At 35.4% G+C, this 12,634-nt stretch overlaps 1 protein-coding gene across 2 annotated transcripts in view; it reads left to right on the forward strand.

Annotated features, from left to right (window-relative positions):
* Positions 1–12,634, forward strand: part of Wdr44 (WD repeat domain 44) — a 102,137-nt gene that overhangs the window by 53,897 nt on the left and 35,606 nt on the right. For both annotated transcript variants that reach the window (XM_031348900.1, XM_031348806.1), the window contains 4 exons: positions 537–667; positions 1,607–1,702; positions 4,278–4,414; positions 5,393–5,476. In XM_031348900.1, coding sequence (XP_031204760.1) covers positions 537–667; positions 1,607–1,702; positions 4,278–4,414; positions 5,393–5,476 — 448 coding nt within the window. The remainder of the gene's footprint in view (positions 1–536; positions 668–1,606; positions 1,703–4,277; positions 4,415–5,392; positions 5,477–12,634) is intronic.

Consider the following 12,634-nt stretch of genomic DNA (forward strand, 5'->3'; position numbering starts at 1 on the left):
TATGCCAATGGTGGAAAGAAAATGTGATTAAAAAGCTTATAAACTAAATTTAAATCCTAGATCTTTGAATGTATAAACTGTAGTCTTGAAGAAGTTAAATAATTCATTTGAATGGCTTTTCGATAAAGAAAACGAGTACTAAAAGGCACTGTTTTGCTCTTGCTCTCTTGCTCTTTCTCCTGCTCCCCCTTTTCCCTTCCCCTCCCCCCTCTCTCAACATGCTCATGGCTATCCTCTTCTCTCCCTATCCCTCTCTTTCTTCTTCCCTCCCTCGTCCCCCCCTCTCCTCTCTTCTCCCTGCTCTGAATACAATGTATTCTATACTTTTAAAAAAAGCTACTGTTCTTGTTACAAGAATTAAATAAAGGTTAAAAGGACTTGGTGTGTGAGAGTGAGTGTGTGTGTGTGTGTGTGTGTGTGTGTGTGTGTGCGCACATGCATACACATGTGTATATATATATATAATTGTTGATATTATTGTTCTGTTATAGATATCATTATCATTATTACTATTATTAGTTTTATTATCATTTCAGTACCCAAAGACAATATTACATCTGATTCTCTGCTAACTACAAATATGGCTTCAGAGAATACAGTTAGAGATTCCCAGCCTTCCCTCGATTTAGCAAGTGCTACCAGTGGAGATAAAATAGTTACTGCCCAGGTTGGTAAATTACTATTATATTTGATATAGGAGAATTCAAACTTTGTATAACTGGCTCATATAATTATTGAAACTGTCTTTCTTCTCTAGGCAGAATATTTCTTGGTCCCTGACACCTGACCACTTTACTTCCATGTCTAGCTTGGCTACTAAATAGTTTATTGAGATTAACTAGCTATTTAGCATCTGATTTTTAGAGCCATCACTTATAAAACAGGAGGAAATGACCCACCTTGAAGGTTTTCTGCAATAATGCAATGTGCTACTGTATGCCAAGTGTGTGGCCGGTTATGATATTTATAAAAATAGTTGCTACTGTGTTTAATGTTATAAGTTCCCTTTACTATACATAAAAAATCATGTACTAGGCTGTTGGCTATAAAAAAATATTGCATATCGTTTTACCACAGCCAAATTTTGGAACTCAGGATAATTTGTAGAGTAGCTGAGGTGAGGGGGGTTAACAGACCTGGAAATGTAACATTACCATCTTCTTATTATCATCTGCTTTTGTAGGATTCTGTATTTGGCTTTTTAAAATATTGGTTTTTTTTAATGTAGAAGATTATGCAATGACAACTGTATGTAAAATTTTGAACATATTTGTTGTCTAGCTTTTTATATAAACAGAAGTTGTCCTAACCCTTCTTTAGCAATATCTACATATGGTCTGAATGAATTACAATCTTAATAGAGAACTGTTGTTTTGGATAGGTTTAAATAAAACATTTATTTGTTTGTAATATTACTAAGGCATGATTTCATGAGCAGCAGTAGTTTTGGTGTCTAATGTCTTTCAGCATGCAGAGAATAATAAAGGACTAAAATCTTTAAATTTTCAGTAGGTTCTTTTATCTGATTTGTGGAATTTTATAGAAGTGCTCATAGTAATGAATAACTAAAATTTCAGTCTGTCTGTTTATACAATTATAATTTTAGGAAAATGGAAAAGCACCTGATGTGCAGACAGTAGCAGGTGAAGTGATGGGCCCCCAGAGACCTAGATCCAACTCTGGAAGAGAGCTTACTGATGAGGTCAGTAAACATAAAATATAAAAATCAAAAGAGGAAAATGTGTAGAGATTGATCGTGGTGATGGTTACATAATACTTTAAGTGTACATAATGACCCTAAACTATACTTTAAAATTGTTAACATACTGATGTTTCATATTACTGTAATAATTTACTCTATTTTTAATTGACGTTTCATATTTGTACATATTTATGGGTTGCTTATGGGTTGCAGTGTGATGGTTTGATAGATCAGTACACTATATAATGACTAAGTCCAGAAAATCAGCATTTCCATCTTTTGAACATTATTTCAATACCAGCAGCATTGAACTTGTCTAGTTACTGTCGTATATAATAAAGTACTCTTAGGGCAAAATCATTGAAAATTAAGATTATCTTAGGTTTAAGATTTTATTTTTATATTTAAGTTTGAATCTCTGATGGAAACTTGTCATTTTACAAAGATGTTCAGTGGAATACATACATTAAAGTAGACTCCAAGATGGGCTGATAACAAAGCAGGCCTGTATTGTAGGAGGATGAAGTATGAAGATTACATGGTCCAGACCTATCTGAGCTGCAGCATAATTTCAAGGCCAGCCTGGTAACTTTCTGAGAGATTAGATCAGAAAGAAAAAGGCAAAACCTTCAGTTGTATGTTTGCTATTATTCATAAGGTCATAGATTCTATTCCCAGTACCACATGCACACACAGCACAAAACAGCAGGATCTGTATTTTATAAAAGGCGAGCTTTAAAACAACCCTAGTATGTTAGATACTTATTTTTGATACTTTTTTTTCACATTTCTTCCTCCCTCCTATCCTCTTCCCTCCCTCCCTCTCTCCCCCCTGCCCCCCCTTTTTTTTCGGTTTTTCTAGACAGTGTTTCTCTGTGTAGCCCTGACTGTCCTGGAACTCACTCTGTAGACCAGGCTGGCCTCGAACTCAGAAATCCACCTGCCTCTGCCTCCCAAGTGCTGGGATTAAAGGCATGTGCCATCACTGCCCGGCTTCCTCCCTCTTTCTCTCTGTCTGTCTCTTTCTCTGTCTCTCTGTCTCTGTCTCTCTTTCTCGTGTGTGTGTGTGTGTGTGTGTGTGTGTGTGTTTATGTGGAGGTCAGAGGACAATTTTTAATACTTGGATCTCTCATTCCACTATGTGACTGAACTCAGGCCATCACATCAACCTTGACTACCAGGTCCTTTTATCTACTGAGCCACTATCTGATAATGGTTTCTTACCTTTAAAATTTAGAGTGAAGGACTGGAAAGATGGCTCAGCAGTTAAGAGTTGTGCTTCTAAAGGACATAGGTTTGAGTCTCAGAACCCACATGATGGCTTACAGCTGTCTGTAACTTCACTTTCAGGGGATCTATTGTCCTGGTCTGGCTTCCACAGGAATTATGCACATGTAGTACATAGACATACCTGCAGGCAAAACACCACATACAAAATAAAATTAGGATGCGTTTGTTGGCCAGTTTATTCAGAATGAAGGTTTAAAACAAAGTAGAATTTTTTAGGAAGCCAGTCATGGTGGTAAACAATAATTTCAGTACTTTGAACGCTAACCATAGCAGGTCATTAGTTTGAGGTCATCCTGACAACATAGCTAGGCCCTTTCTCAAATATATTAAAATAAAATAACACATATACTCTGGAAAATAGTTTAGCATTTTCTCAAAATGCTAATCAGTTACCATGACCCAACAGTTCCATTCCTGTTTATATACTAAAGCAAAATAAAAACATATCCACACAAAAATGTACAAAAATATTCAAGGCAACATTGTTGATAATTGCCAAAAGTGGACATAGCCCAAAAATGTATCACTGATGGATGAATCCTTAAATAAATGTAGTATGCCCATTCAATAGTATATTTTCAACAATTCAAAGGAATATAGTATTGATATTTGGATTAGCCTTAAATGCAGCATGCAATTTGAAAGAATCTAGCTACAAAAAGATATATGTATTCATGTGTATATTTTACATATATTATATGATGAAATTTGTGAAATGTCCTAAATAGACAAATCAATGGAGTCAAAAAGCAGATTAGTAATTATCAGAGACTAAATCAAAATTTTAATGGGATTGACAACTAACATATAAGTAGTTTCTTTTGTGAGTAATCAAATGTTACAATTTAATAATTAATTAAGAACCATGAATATATTATAATGCATTGAATTACATATTTTAAGGGATTGTAGTCTGTGTTAGGAGAATTATATCTCAGTGGAAATTATTGCACCCAGTAGTGACTATCCAGAAAATCCTTAACTTAAAATTTTAAGGAGTTTGTAGACTCAAAACAGATAATTAAAAGCTGGAGAGGTGACTCAGCAGTTAAGAGCACTTATTGCTCTTCTAGAAGTCCTAAGTTCAAGTCCTAGTAACCAGATCAGATGACTCACAACTACCTGTCACACCAGGTCCAGGAGAACCAACACCTCTTGGCTATGTACAACACACACATATATGCACATACATGCATGCACATAATTCAAAATAATTTTAAAAGAAAATTAAGGTTGATGTTTTTGTTTTTGTTTTGTTTTGTTTTGTTTATTTTTTTACATCCAGGAAATTTTGGCCAGTGTAATGATTAAGAATTTGGATACTGGAGAAGAAATACCTTTAAGTCTTGCTGAAGAGAAGTTGCCAACAGGTATTAATCCTCTTACTCTGCACATCATGAGAAGGACAAAGGAATATGTAAGGTATGACTTAAAGTTATTTAACATTGACACTATTACACTGGAGTAGTGATTATTTAAGTTTGTGAACTGCAACTATTCCTATTTAGTTAAACTAAATTTTCTATTTTAATCAAAAGGTAAAATTAGTTCAACTATGTATTCTTTACCTTTTATCCCTGTTATAGATATATAGTTATATAGGATAGATAGATAAATAGATAGATAGATAGATATTAGATAGATATTAGATAGATATTAGATAGATAGATGGATAGATAGATAGATATTAGATAGATAGATAGATATTAGATAGATATTAGATAGATAGATAGATAGATAGATAGATAGATAGATAGATAGATAGATATTAGATAGATAGATAGATAGATAGATAGATAGATAGATAGATAGATAGGGAGAATATTCTAAATCTTTAATCTCATACTCTTTAGTTTCTTGTCTTTTAAAACGACTTTTGTTGGAGACAGTATTAAAACAATACATTAAGATTAAAAAGCCAACTGTGAGGAGCACTTAGTCTTCTTAAATTTTGCTTTCTAAGTATTTTTAGTCTTTATTGTAGTCAGAAAAAATGCTTAAGAGTGAAAAGACTGATCTTTGTTGTGTAATGCAGACTAAGGAATAAGTTCTAGAAAAGCAAATTCTTTTATTAAATTTAATATATATTGTATATGATGGACTAAGAAAAAGCTATCTACAAGTTACTTTATTATTAGTATGCACAGCCTTATAGTAGGATATCATAAGCTATTAAATTACATTAACTTCAATTTTATATATTGCATCTTGCTTTAAAATTCTATACTTTAAACTTGGAAACTATTTAGTACTTCTCTGGTTCTTCATTAATTTGAAATTATATAAAACTTATTAAGATAAATTGTCATATTCTGATTAGTACCTGAATAATAAGCATTAGAGGACATTTTTGAGAAGCAAGTGGTTTCTTTTCAACTCACTTCCTCTTTCTTCTTGTAGCAATGATGCCACACAGTCAGATGATGAAGAAAAGTTACAGTCACAACAAACAGATACTGATGGAGGAAGGTTAAAACAGAAAACGTGAGTTATACTACATCTCTTTTCTTCTTTCTAAGTGTTTATTAGAAGGCTAATAAAATTGCCAGGTATATTTTTAATAAAAAATGTAATATAAAAATGTTCTTGGCCACTTTTTTTCATTATTGTAAAGTAGATCTTGTAAAGAGTTGCGGAGATTAACTATGGAGCAGAGACTGAAGGAAGGGTAAGCTAGCCTAAATATAGCTATCTCCTGAGAGGCTCTGAGATTTATCTCCTATACAACCCCTAGCTACACTCATTCTGAAGCTTCTAATATGATATTATTATTACCACTATCCCAGTATTGATCTGTTTCCCCGACTAATTATCATGACCAGTCATTGATCTATCATAAACTCATAAGACGATCAAATCCTTGCAATATTGCTTGGGCATATCTGCTACCACTTGATTCTAGTAACTTCTTTCTCATAATTTCTTTCAGCTTGAGAGAGTTGCTTTGAATTGGAGTATGTGGTCTCTCTTCTGATGGTTTTAAATCAGTGAGAAATGTGCATTCCATACTACTCTTCCCTTCCCTCTATTGATTGATCATTACTGTCTTACATTTGTATGAGTTATCGTTAAAGGATCTGACATAAAGGAAATGGATCAATATATTTTTTATCATCCTTGTAGTGTTTTCCATCATAGGTTCTAGACTGTGAGTAAACGAACATCATTGTCCTTAAATATCGTTGCCCCTTCTTGTCATCTTTCCAAACCCTAGTTCTATTTCTACAAAAACTATATAATAATCTTCCTAACTACTCCAGTTCATAACAAGTCTGTATCCACATAACTCAATTTTATCTTCAGCATGCTATCTTAATGCCATTTTCTAATTTTAAAAGCAAAACATTTCATCAGCACATATACTGATTGTTCATTATGACATTTTCATACATGTCTATGATGTATTTGATCATAGCCAGCTCTATTTCCTTTTCTTGTCTCCTCCTTTCCTGCTGATCTCTTTTCTTTCTATTTTCTTTTTTGTATTGGTTATTTTATTTATTTACATTTCAAATGTTGTCCTTCTTCCCAGTTTCCCTTCCACAAACACACCATCCCATCCCCTCTCCCCTTTGCCTCTATGAGGGTGCTCCTCCACCCACCTACCCTATTCCTGAATCATCACTCTAGCATCCCCTTATGCTGGAGCATCAAACCTTCACAGGGCCAAGGGCCTCTCCTCCCATTGATGACAGACTAGGCCATCCTCTGCTACATTTGTGGCTGGAGCTATGGGTCCCTCCATGTATACTCTTGAATTAATGGTTTAGTCCCTGGGAGCTCTTGGGGTCTGGTTGGCTGATATTGTTGTTCTTATCTATGATTATGAGATTATGTATTTAGACTACAGTCTACTGGTTTACAAAAGTGGAAGTAGGTTCTTCTTTAGTGTCCATGACTGATTAGCTGTAGATAATTGTTTGGTTTTCAGTACCAGGCATAAATCTCTATTCATGTGGTGTCTGCAGATGGGAAGAATCCCTACGTGGAGTGGTCTCTGGGTTGCCTTTCCTTTAGTCTCTGCTCCATTTTTTGTCTCTGCATTTCCTTTAGATAGGAACAATTTTGTGTTAAAATTTTTGAGATGGAGGGTGGCCCCATCCCTGAACTGGGGGCCATGCCTATCTACTGGAGATGGTCTCTGTATATTCTATCTTCCCTATGTTGTGTATTTCAGCTAATGTCATCCCTGTTGGGCCCTGTGAACCTTTTGCTTCCCTGGTATCTGGAACTTTCTAGTGGCTATCCCCAGTTCCCCATCCCCTTCTGCTACATATTTCTGTTCAATTTAGTGAACCTCTGTACTTCTTTTCTGTATCTTCCCATACCTGATCTTGACTCAGCGTTTTTTCTTCCCTCTCTCCCCTCCCTTCCAGGTCCCTCCCTGCCTCTACCTCCTGTGATTATTTTGTTCCCCTTTCTAAGTAATATTGAGGCATCCACATTTTGGTCTTCCTTCTTCTTAAGCTTCATATAGTTTGTGAGTTGTATAATAGGAATTCTGAGCTGGGCTAGTATCCATTTATCAGGGAGTGCAAACAATGTGTGTTCCTTTGGGTCTGGATTCCTCACTTAAGGTGATATTTCCTAGTTCTATCCATTTGCCTGCGAATTTCATGAATTCATTGTTTTTAATAGCTGAGTAGTACTCTATTGTGTAGATGTACCACATTTTCTGTATCCACTCCTCTGTTGAGGGACATTTAGGTTCTTTCCAGCTTACATTTAGGTTCTTTCCAGCTTCTGGCTATTATAAATAAGGCTGCTATGAACATAGTAGAGCATGTGTCCTTATTACATGATGGAGCATCTTCTGGGTATATGCCCAGGAGTGGTATAGCTGGGTCCTCCAGTAGAACTATGTCCAATTTCCTGAGGAAGCACCAAACTGATTTCCAGAGTGGTTGTACCAGTTTGCAATCCCACCAGCAATGCAGTAATGTTCCTCTTTGTCCACAACCTCTCCAGCATCTGCTGTCACCTGAGCTTTTTATCCTAGCCATTCTGACTAGTGAAATGGAATCTCAGGGTCTTTTTGATTTTCTTTTCCGTGATGACTAAGGGCGTTGAACATTTCTTAAGGTGCTCCTCAGCCATTCAGTATTCCTCTGTTGAGAATTCTTTGTTTAGCTCTGTACCCCATTTTTAGTAGGGTTATTTGGTTCTCTGGAGTCTAACTTCTTGAATTCTTTGTATATATTGGATATTAGCCCTCTATCAGATATAGGTTGGTAAAGATATTTTTCGAATTTGTTGGTTGCTGTTTTGTCCTATTGACAGTGTCTTTTGCCTTATAGAAGCTTTGTAATTTTATAAGGTCCCATTTGTCAATTCTTGATCTTAGAGCATAAGCTATTGGCATTCTGTTCAGGAAATTTTCCCCTGTGCCCAGGTATTCGAGGCTCTTCCCCACTTTCTCTTCTGTTAGTTTCAGTGTATCTGGTTTTATGTGGAGGTCCCTGATCCACTTGGACTTGAGCTTTGTACAAGGAGATAAGAATGGATCAATTTGCGTTCTGTGTGCTGACCATCAGTTGAACCAATACCATTTGTTGAATAGGCTATTTTTTTTCCACTGGATGGTTTTGGCTTCTTTGTCAAAGAACAGATGACCATAGGTGTGTGGGTTTTTTTCTGGGTCTTCAAATCTATTCCACTGATCTGCCTGTCTGTCTCTGTACCAATGCTGTGTGATTTTTATTACTATTGCTCTGTAGTACAATTTGAGTTCCGGGATGGTGATTACACCAGAGGTTCTTTTATTGTTGAGAAGAGTTTTCGCTATCCTGGGTTTTTTGTTATTCCAGATGAATTTGAGAATTGCTCTTTCTATCTGAAGATTTGAGTTGGAATTTTGATGGGGATTGCATTGAATCTATAGATTGCTTTTGGTAAGATGGCCATTTTTACTATATTAATCCTGAAAATACAACATGCCTTCATGTTAAAAGTCTTGTAAAGTTCAGGAATTCAAGGCCCATACCTAAACATAATAAAAGCAATATACAGAAAACCAGCAGCCAACATTAAACTAAATGGAGAGAAATTTGAAGTAGTCCTACTAAACTAGACAAGGCTTCCTACTCTCTCCTACTTTATTCAATATAGTACTTGAAGTCCTAGCCAGAGCAATTAGACAACAAAAGGAGATCAAAGGGATATAAATTGGAAAGAAAGAGGTCAAGATACCACTATTGGCAGATGATATGATAGTATACATAAGCAACCCCAAAAATTCCACCAGAGAACTCCTACAGCTAATAAAGAAATTTACCAAAGTGGCTGCATATAAATTTAACTCAAACAAATCTGTGGCTTTCCTTTACTCAAAAGATAAAAGGACTGATTAAGAAATTAGGGAAATGACACCCTTCACAGTAGTCACAAATAATATAAAATAACTTGGTGTGATTCTAACCAAGCAAGTAAAAGATCTGTATGACAAGAACTTCAAGTCTATGAAGAAAGAAATCAAGGAAGACTTCAGAAGATGGAAAGATCTCCTTTCTCTTTCTTACTAGTTTTCTTTCTACTTTAATGTCTTTTGGGGGGTTATTTTGTTTTCTTTAATTAACCATTGAGTTTAATTAAGGGTTATTTTAAGTATCTTAGGCAACATCTCAATGGCTAACCTGAAGAAATGTTACTCTCTCCTAGTAGCCATTAACTGCCTATAGATCCTTCAGATGGAGTATGGCCCTGTAAGACAAAAGCTAATACATTTTAAACGGCTAAACAAGGTGATATGTAAGGTTTATGATCCTATGGTTCTTCTATTACCCTGCTCAAATACCTAGTATATTGGTGGTCATAAGGATTGTGCAGGATTATATATGAGTCATTAAAGTGGCAATATTGCCATATAAAGTCCAAAGCAAATGATCCACTTAAGCCTGATTCTTTTTTTTTTTTTTTTTTTTTTTGGTATATTAAATGAGGTCAGACTGTTTGGAGAAGGTGTGCCAAAAATGTGGATATTTGAAACTGAGCTGTCTAACAGTGACAACTCTTATGGTACAGAAATTTAAGAATCGTTCAGGAAATGTCAATATTTAAGTGATCTGTTGTACAGTCCATGCCCTAAAGCTCATTTTTTTCTATTTGGTTTTCCTATTCAAGTTCTCGCTATATGACTCTGCATACTAACTCAGTCTGGCCTTGAACTCACAGCCTCCTACTTTTTTGTCCTGGGTGTTGAAATTACAGGTACACATTAGTATGTACTGTTAAAGCTCATTTTTCTAAGAGAAAAAAATTTCACCTTTATTCAGTTTCATTCTTGATTTATATATCATTTTTAAATCTGGTTATCTAGTACCTGAGCTTCCAAAGCAACAGAGAAGCTGCAAACCATGACATATACATTAACATGTAAGACTTTTGGGTAATATTCATATTGTAAGATTGTAATCAGAAAATGATGAGAGGACCCATACATAGTACAATACTCTGTATATACAGGGGTTCTTTGCAGCTTTTTCTCTTACCATGATATACATAGAACATAGAAGTATTTGAACTGAGTAATGGGGTAAACCAAGAAGTCAGCCAGTGGCCAAAAGAGAATGGCCTGTGCTTCTGACTTTTCTGGACCATAACAAGTTATTTTGAAATCTGAGGAAGCTACCCATAATTGAGCCTAAGTGAATCTTATCTGAAAAGCTTTCAGAAATGTATGAGTGATAACTGACACTATTTATCATTGAAAAGATACTAAATATTAAGTGCCCTATAAAAAGGCATGAAAGTTTATATTTTAGAAAATCACTTCATCAATGATTTAAACGTCTTCTTGGCTTTGTTGTTGTTGTTGTTGTTTGTTGTTGTTGTTGTTTTTTTTTCTTTTTTTCGAGACAGGGTTTCTCTGTATAGCCCTGGCTGTCCTGGAACTCACTCTGTAGACCAGGCTGGCCTCGAACTCAGAAATCCACCTGCTTCTGCCTCCCAAGTGCTGGGATTAAAGGCGTGCACCACCACCGCCTGGCGAGATATTTCTTTTCTTTTTCTTTTTCTTTTTCTTTTTCCTAGGCAAGGTTTCTCTGTATAGCCCTGGCTGTCCTGGAACTCACTCTGTAGTCCAGGCTGGCCTGGAACTCAGAAATCCACCTGCTTCTGCCTCCCAAGTGCTGGGATTAAAGGCGTGCACCACCACTGCCGCCCGGCTTTGGCTTTTAACTAGTAATCATTTTAGTTTTATTTCCTATTGGCATGATAAAAAACCCTGATAAGAGCAGCTTAAAAGAGAAAGGGTGCAGTTGGCTCATAGCTTATAATTGCAGGCAAGGCAGTTCCTGCAAGGCAGCAGGAACTTGAAGCAGCTAGTCAGAATGAATCCACAGTAAGTAGCAGAGAGGCATGGATTAATACCTGCACATTAGTTCTCAGCAAGATCTCTCTACTTTAAAACGATCCAAGATCTCTACCCAAGGAATGGTGTCACCCATAGTCTTCCCATTAATCGAGACATTCTTACAGACATGCTCACAGACATGCGCACAGACTAACCCAATCTAGACCATTTCTTACAGAACCTTCCTTTGCAGATGATTCTAGAGTATGTCAAATTGGCAATTAAAACTAAACGTCATTGTAGTAAACTTAAAGTTACCTGTAAAGTAGCCTCCTTATTTTGCTTTGAGAAACTGACTTTATAGGGGTGGGGATGTAGCTCAATGGTAGAGTGCTCACCTAGCATATGCGAGGCACTCGGTTCAATCCCCAGTGCTACAAAAATATTTTATCTCTGTTTTATGATGATTGAAAATAGCAACAGAAATGTTTAAAAATGAAAATAAAAGTTTCTATTAATCTCACAGCCAGAAATCATCAGTGTTCTGATAATTTTTGAGTCAAGATTCTTCCTAACTTTTTTCACAATGCTGGTAAATCAAAACTAGAGACCAGCCATGCTAAGGAAGCACACTATCACTGAGCTAGACCCACAGTCCCAGAATATTTGTTTCTTACAAAAGAGGGATTACATTATATCTGTAAATTGTTAGCTCATATTTTTATTCCTGTAATAAAATAACTTATGGTATCTCTTTATGGTAGTAGCCAAAATATATTGCAGTCTTTCTGCGAACCATATGTAGGAATCAGTTGCTGTGGATACAGTAGTTAAGACAATTACACTCATACATTCATGGACCTTCTAGTTAAATGATGGGGCAGATACTAAATATGTAATTATATATAAAAGTGCAGCTATATTTATGATTGCTATCAAAAAAAACTGTGAGGTACTATGGAAGTGTACAACAAGAAAACATATTTTGGTTCAAGGAAGCCCTTTTTGAAAGAAGATTATTTGATCTGAGACCTAAAGGTAAATAGAAATTAGTATCAGTCCTGAAGTGTTCATATCAGAAGTAAACATATATGTAAAGACCATAAGGTAAATAGAGCTTGGAAATTCAAAGAACAGGTATTTGTTTTATTATATTTTATACCAACACATTTATTTTGCTGTTGATACACATATCTGTGTTTTAATCGAAAAGATAATAATTAGATCATGTTTTGGAAGTGTTTGATAATTGTGTTACTTTGTGTTTGGGAGTGTCTATTAGAAAAGCTCAGCCTAATTTTATTACATTTTATTACATTATTACATTTATTATTTATTTATTACATTGTATA

This window comes from Mastomys coucha, chromosome X (genome assembly GCF_008632895.1).
Source record: "Mastomys coucha isolate ucsf_1 chromosome X, UCSF_Mcou_1, whole genome shotgun sequence".
Taxonomy (NCBI): Eukaryota; Metazoa; Chordata; class Mammalia; order Rodentia; family Muridae; genus Mastomys; species Mastomys coucha.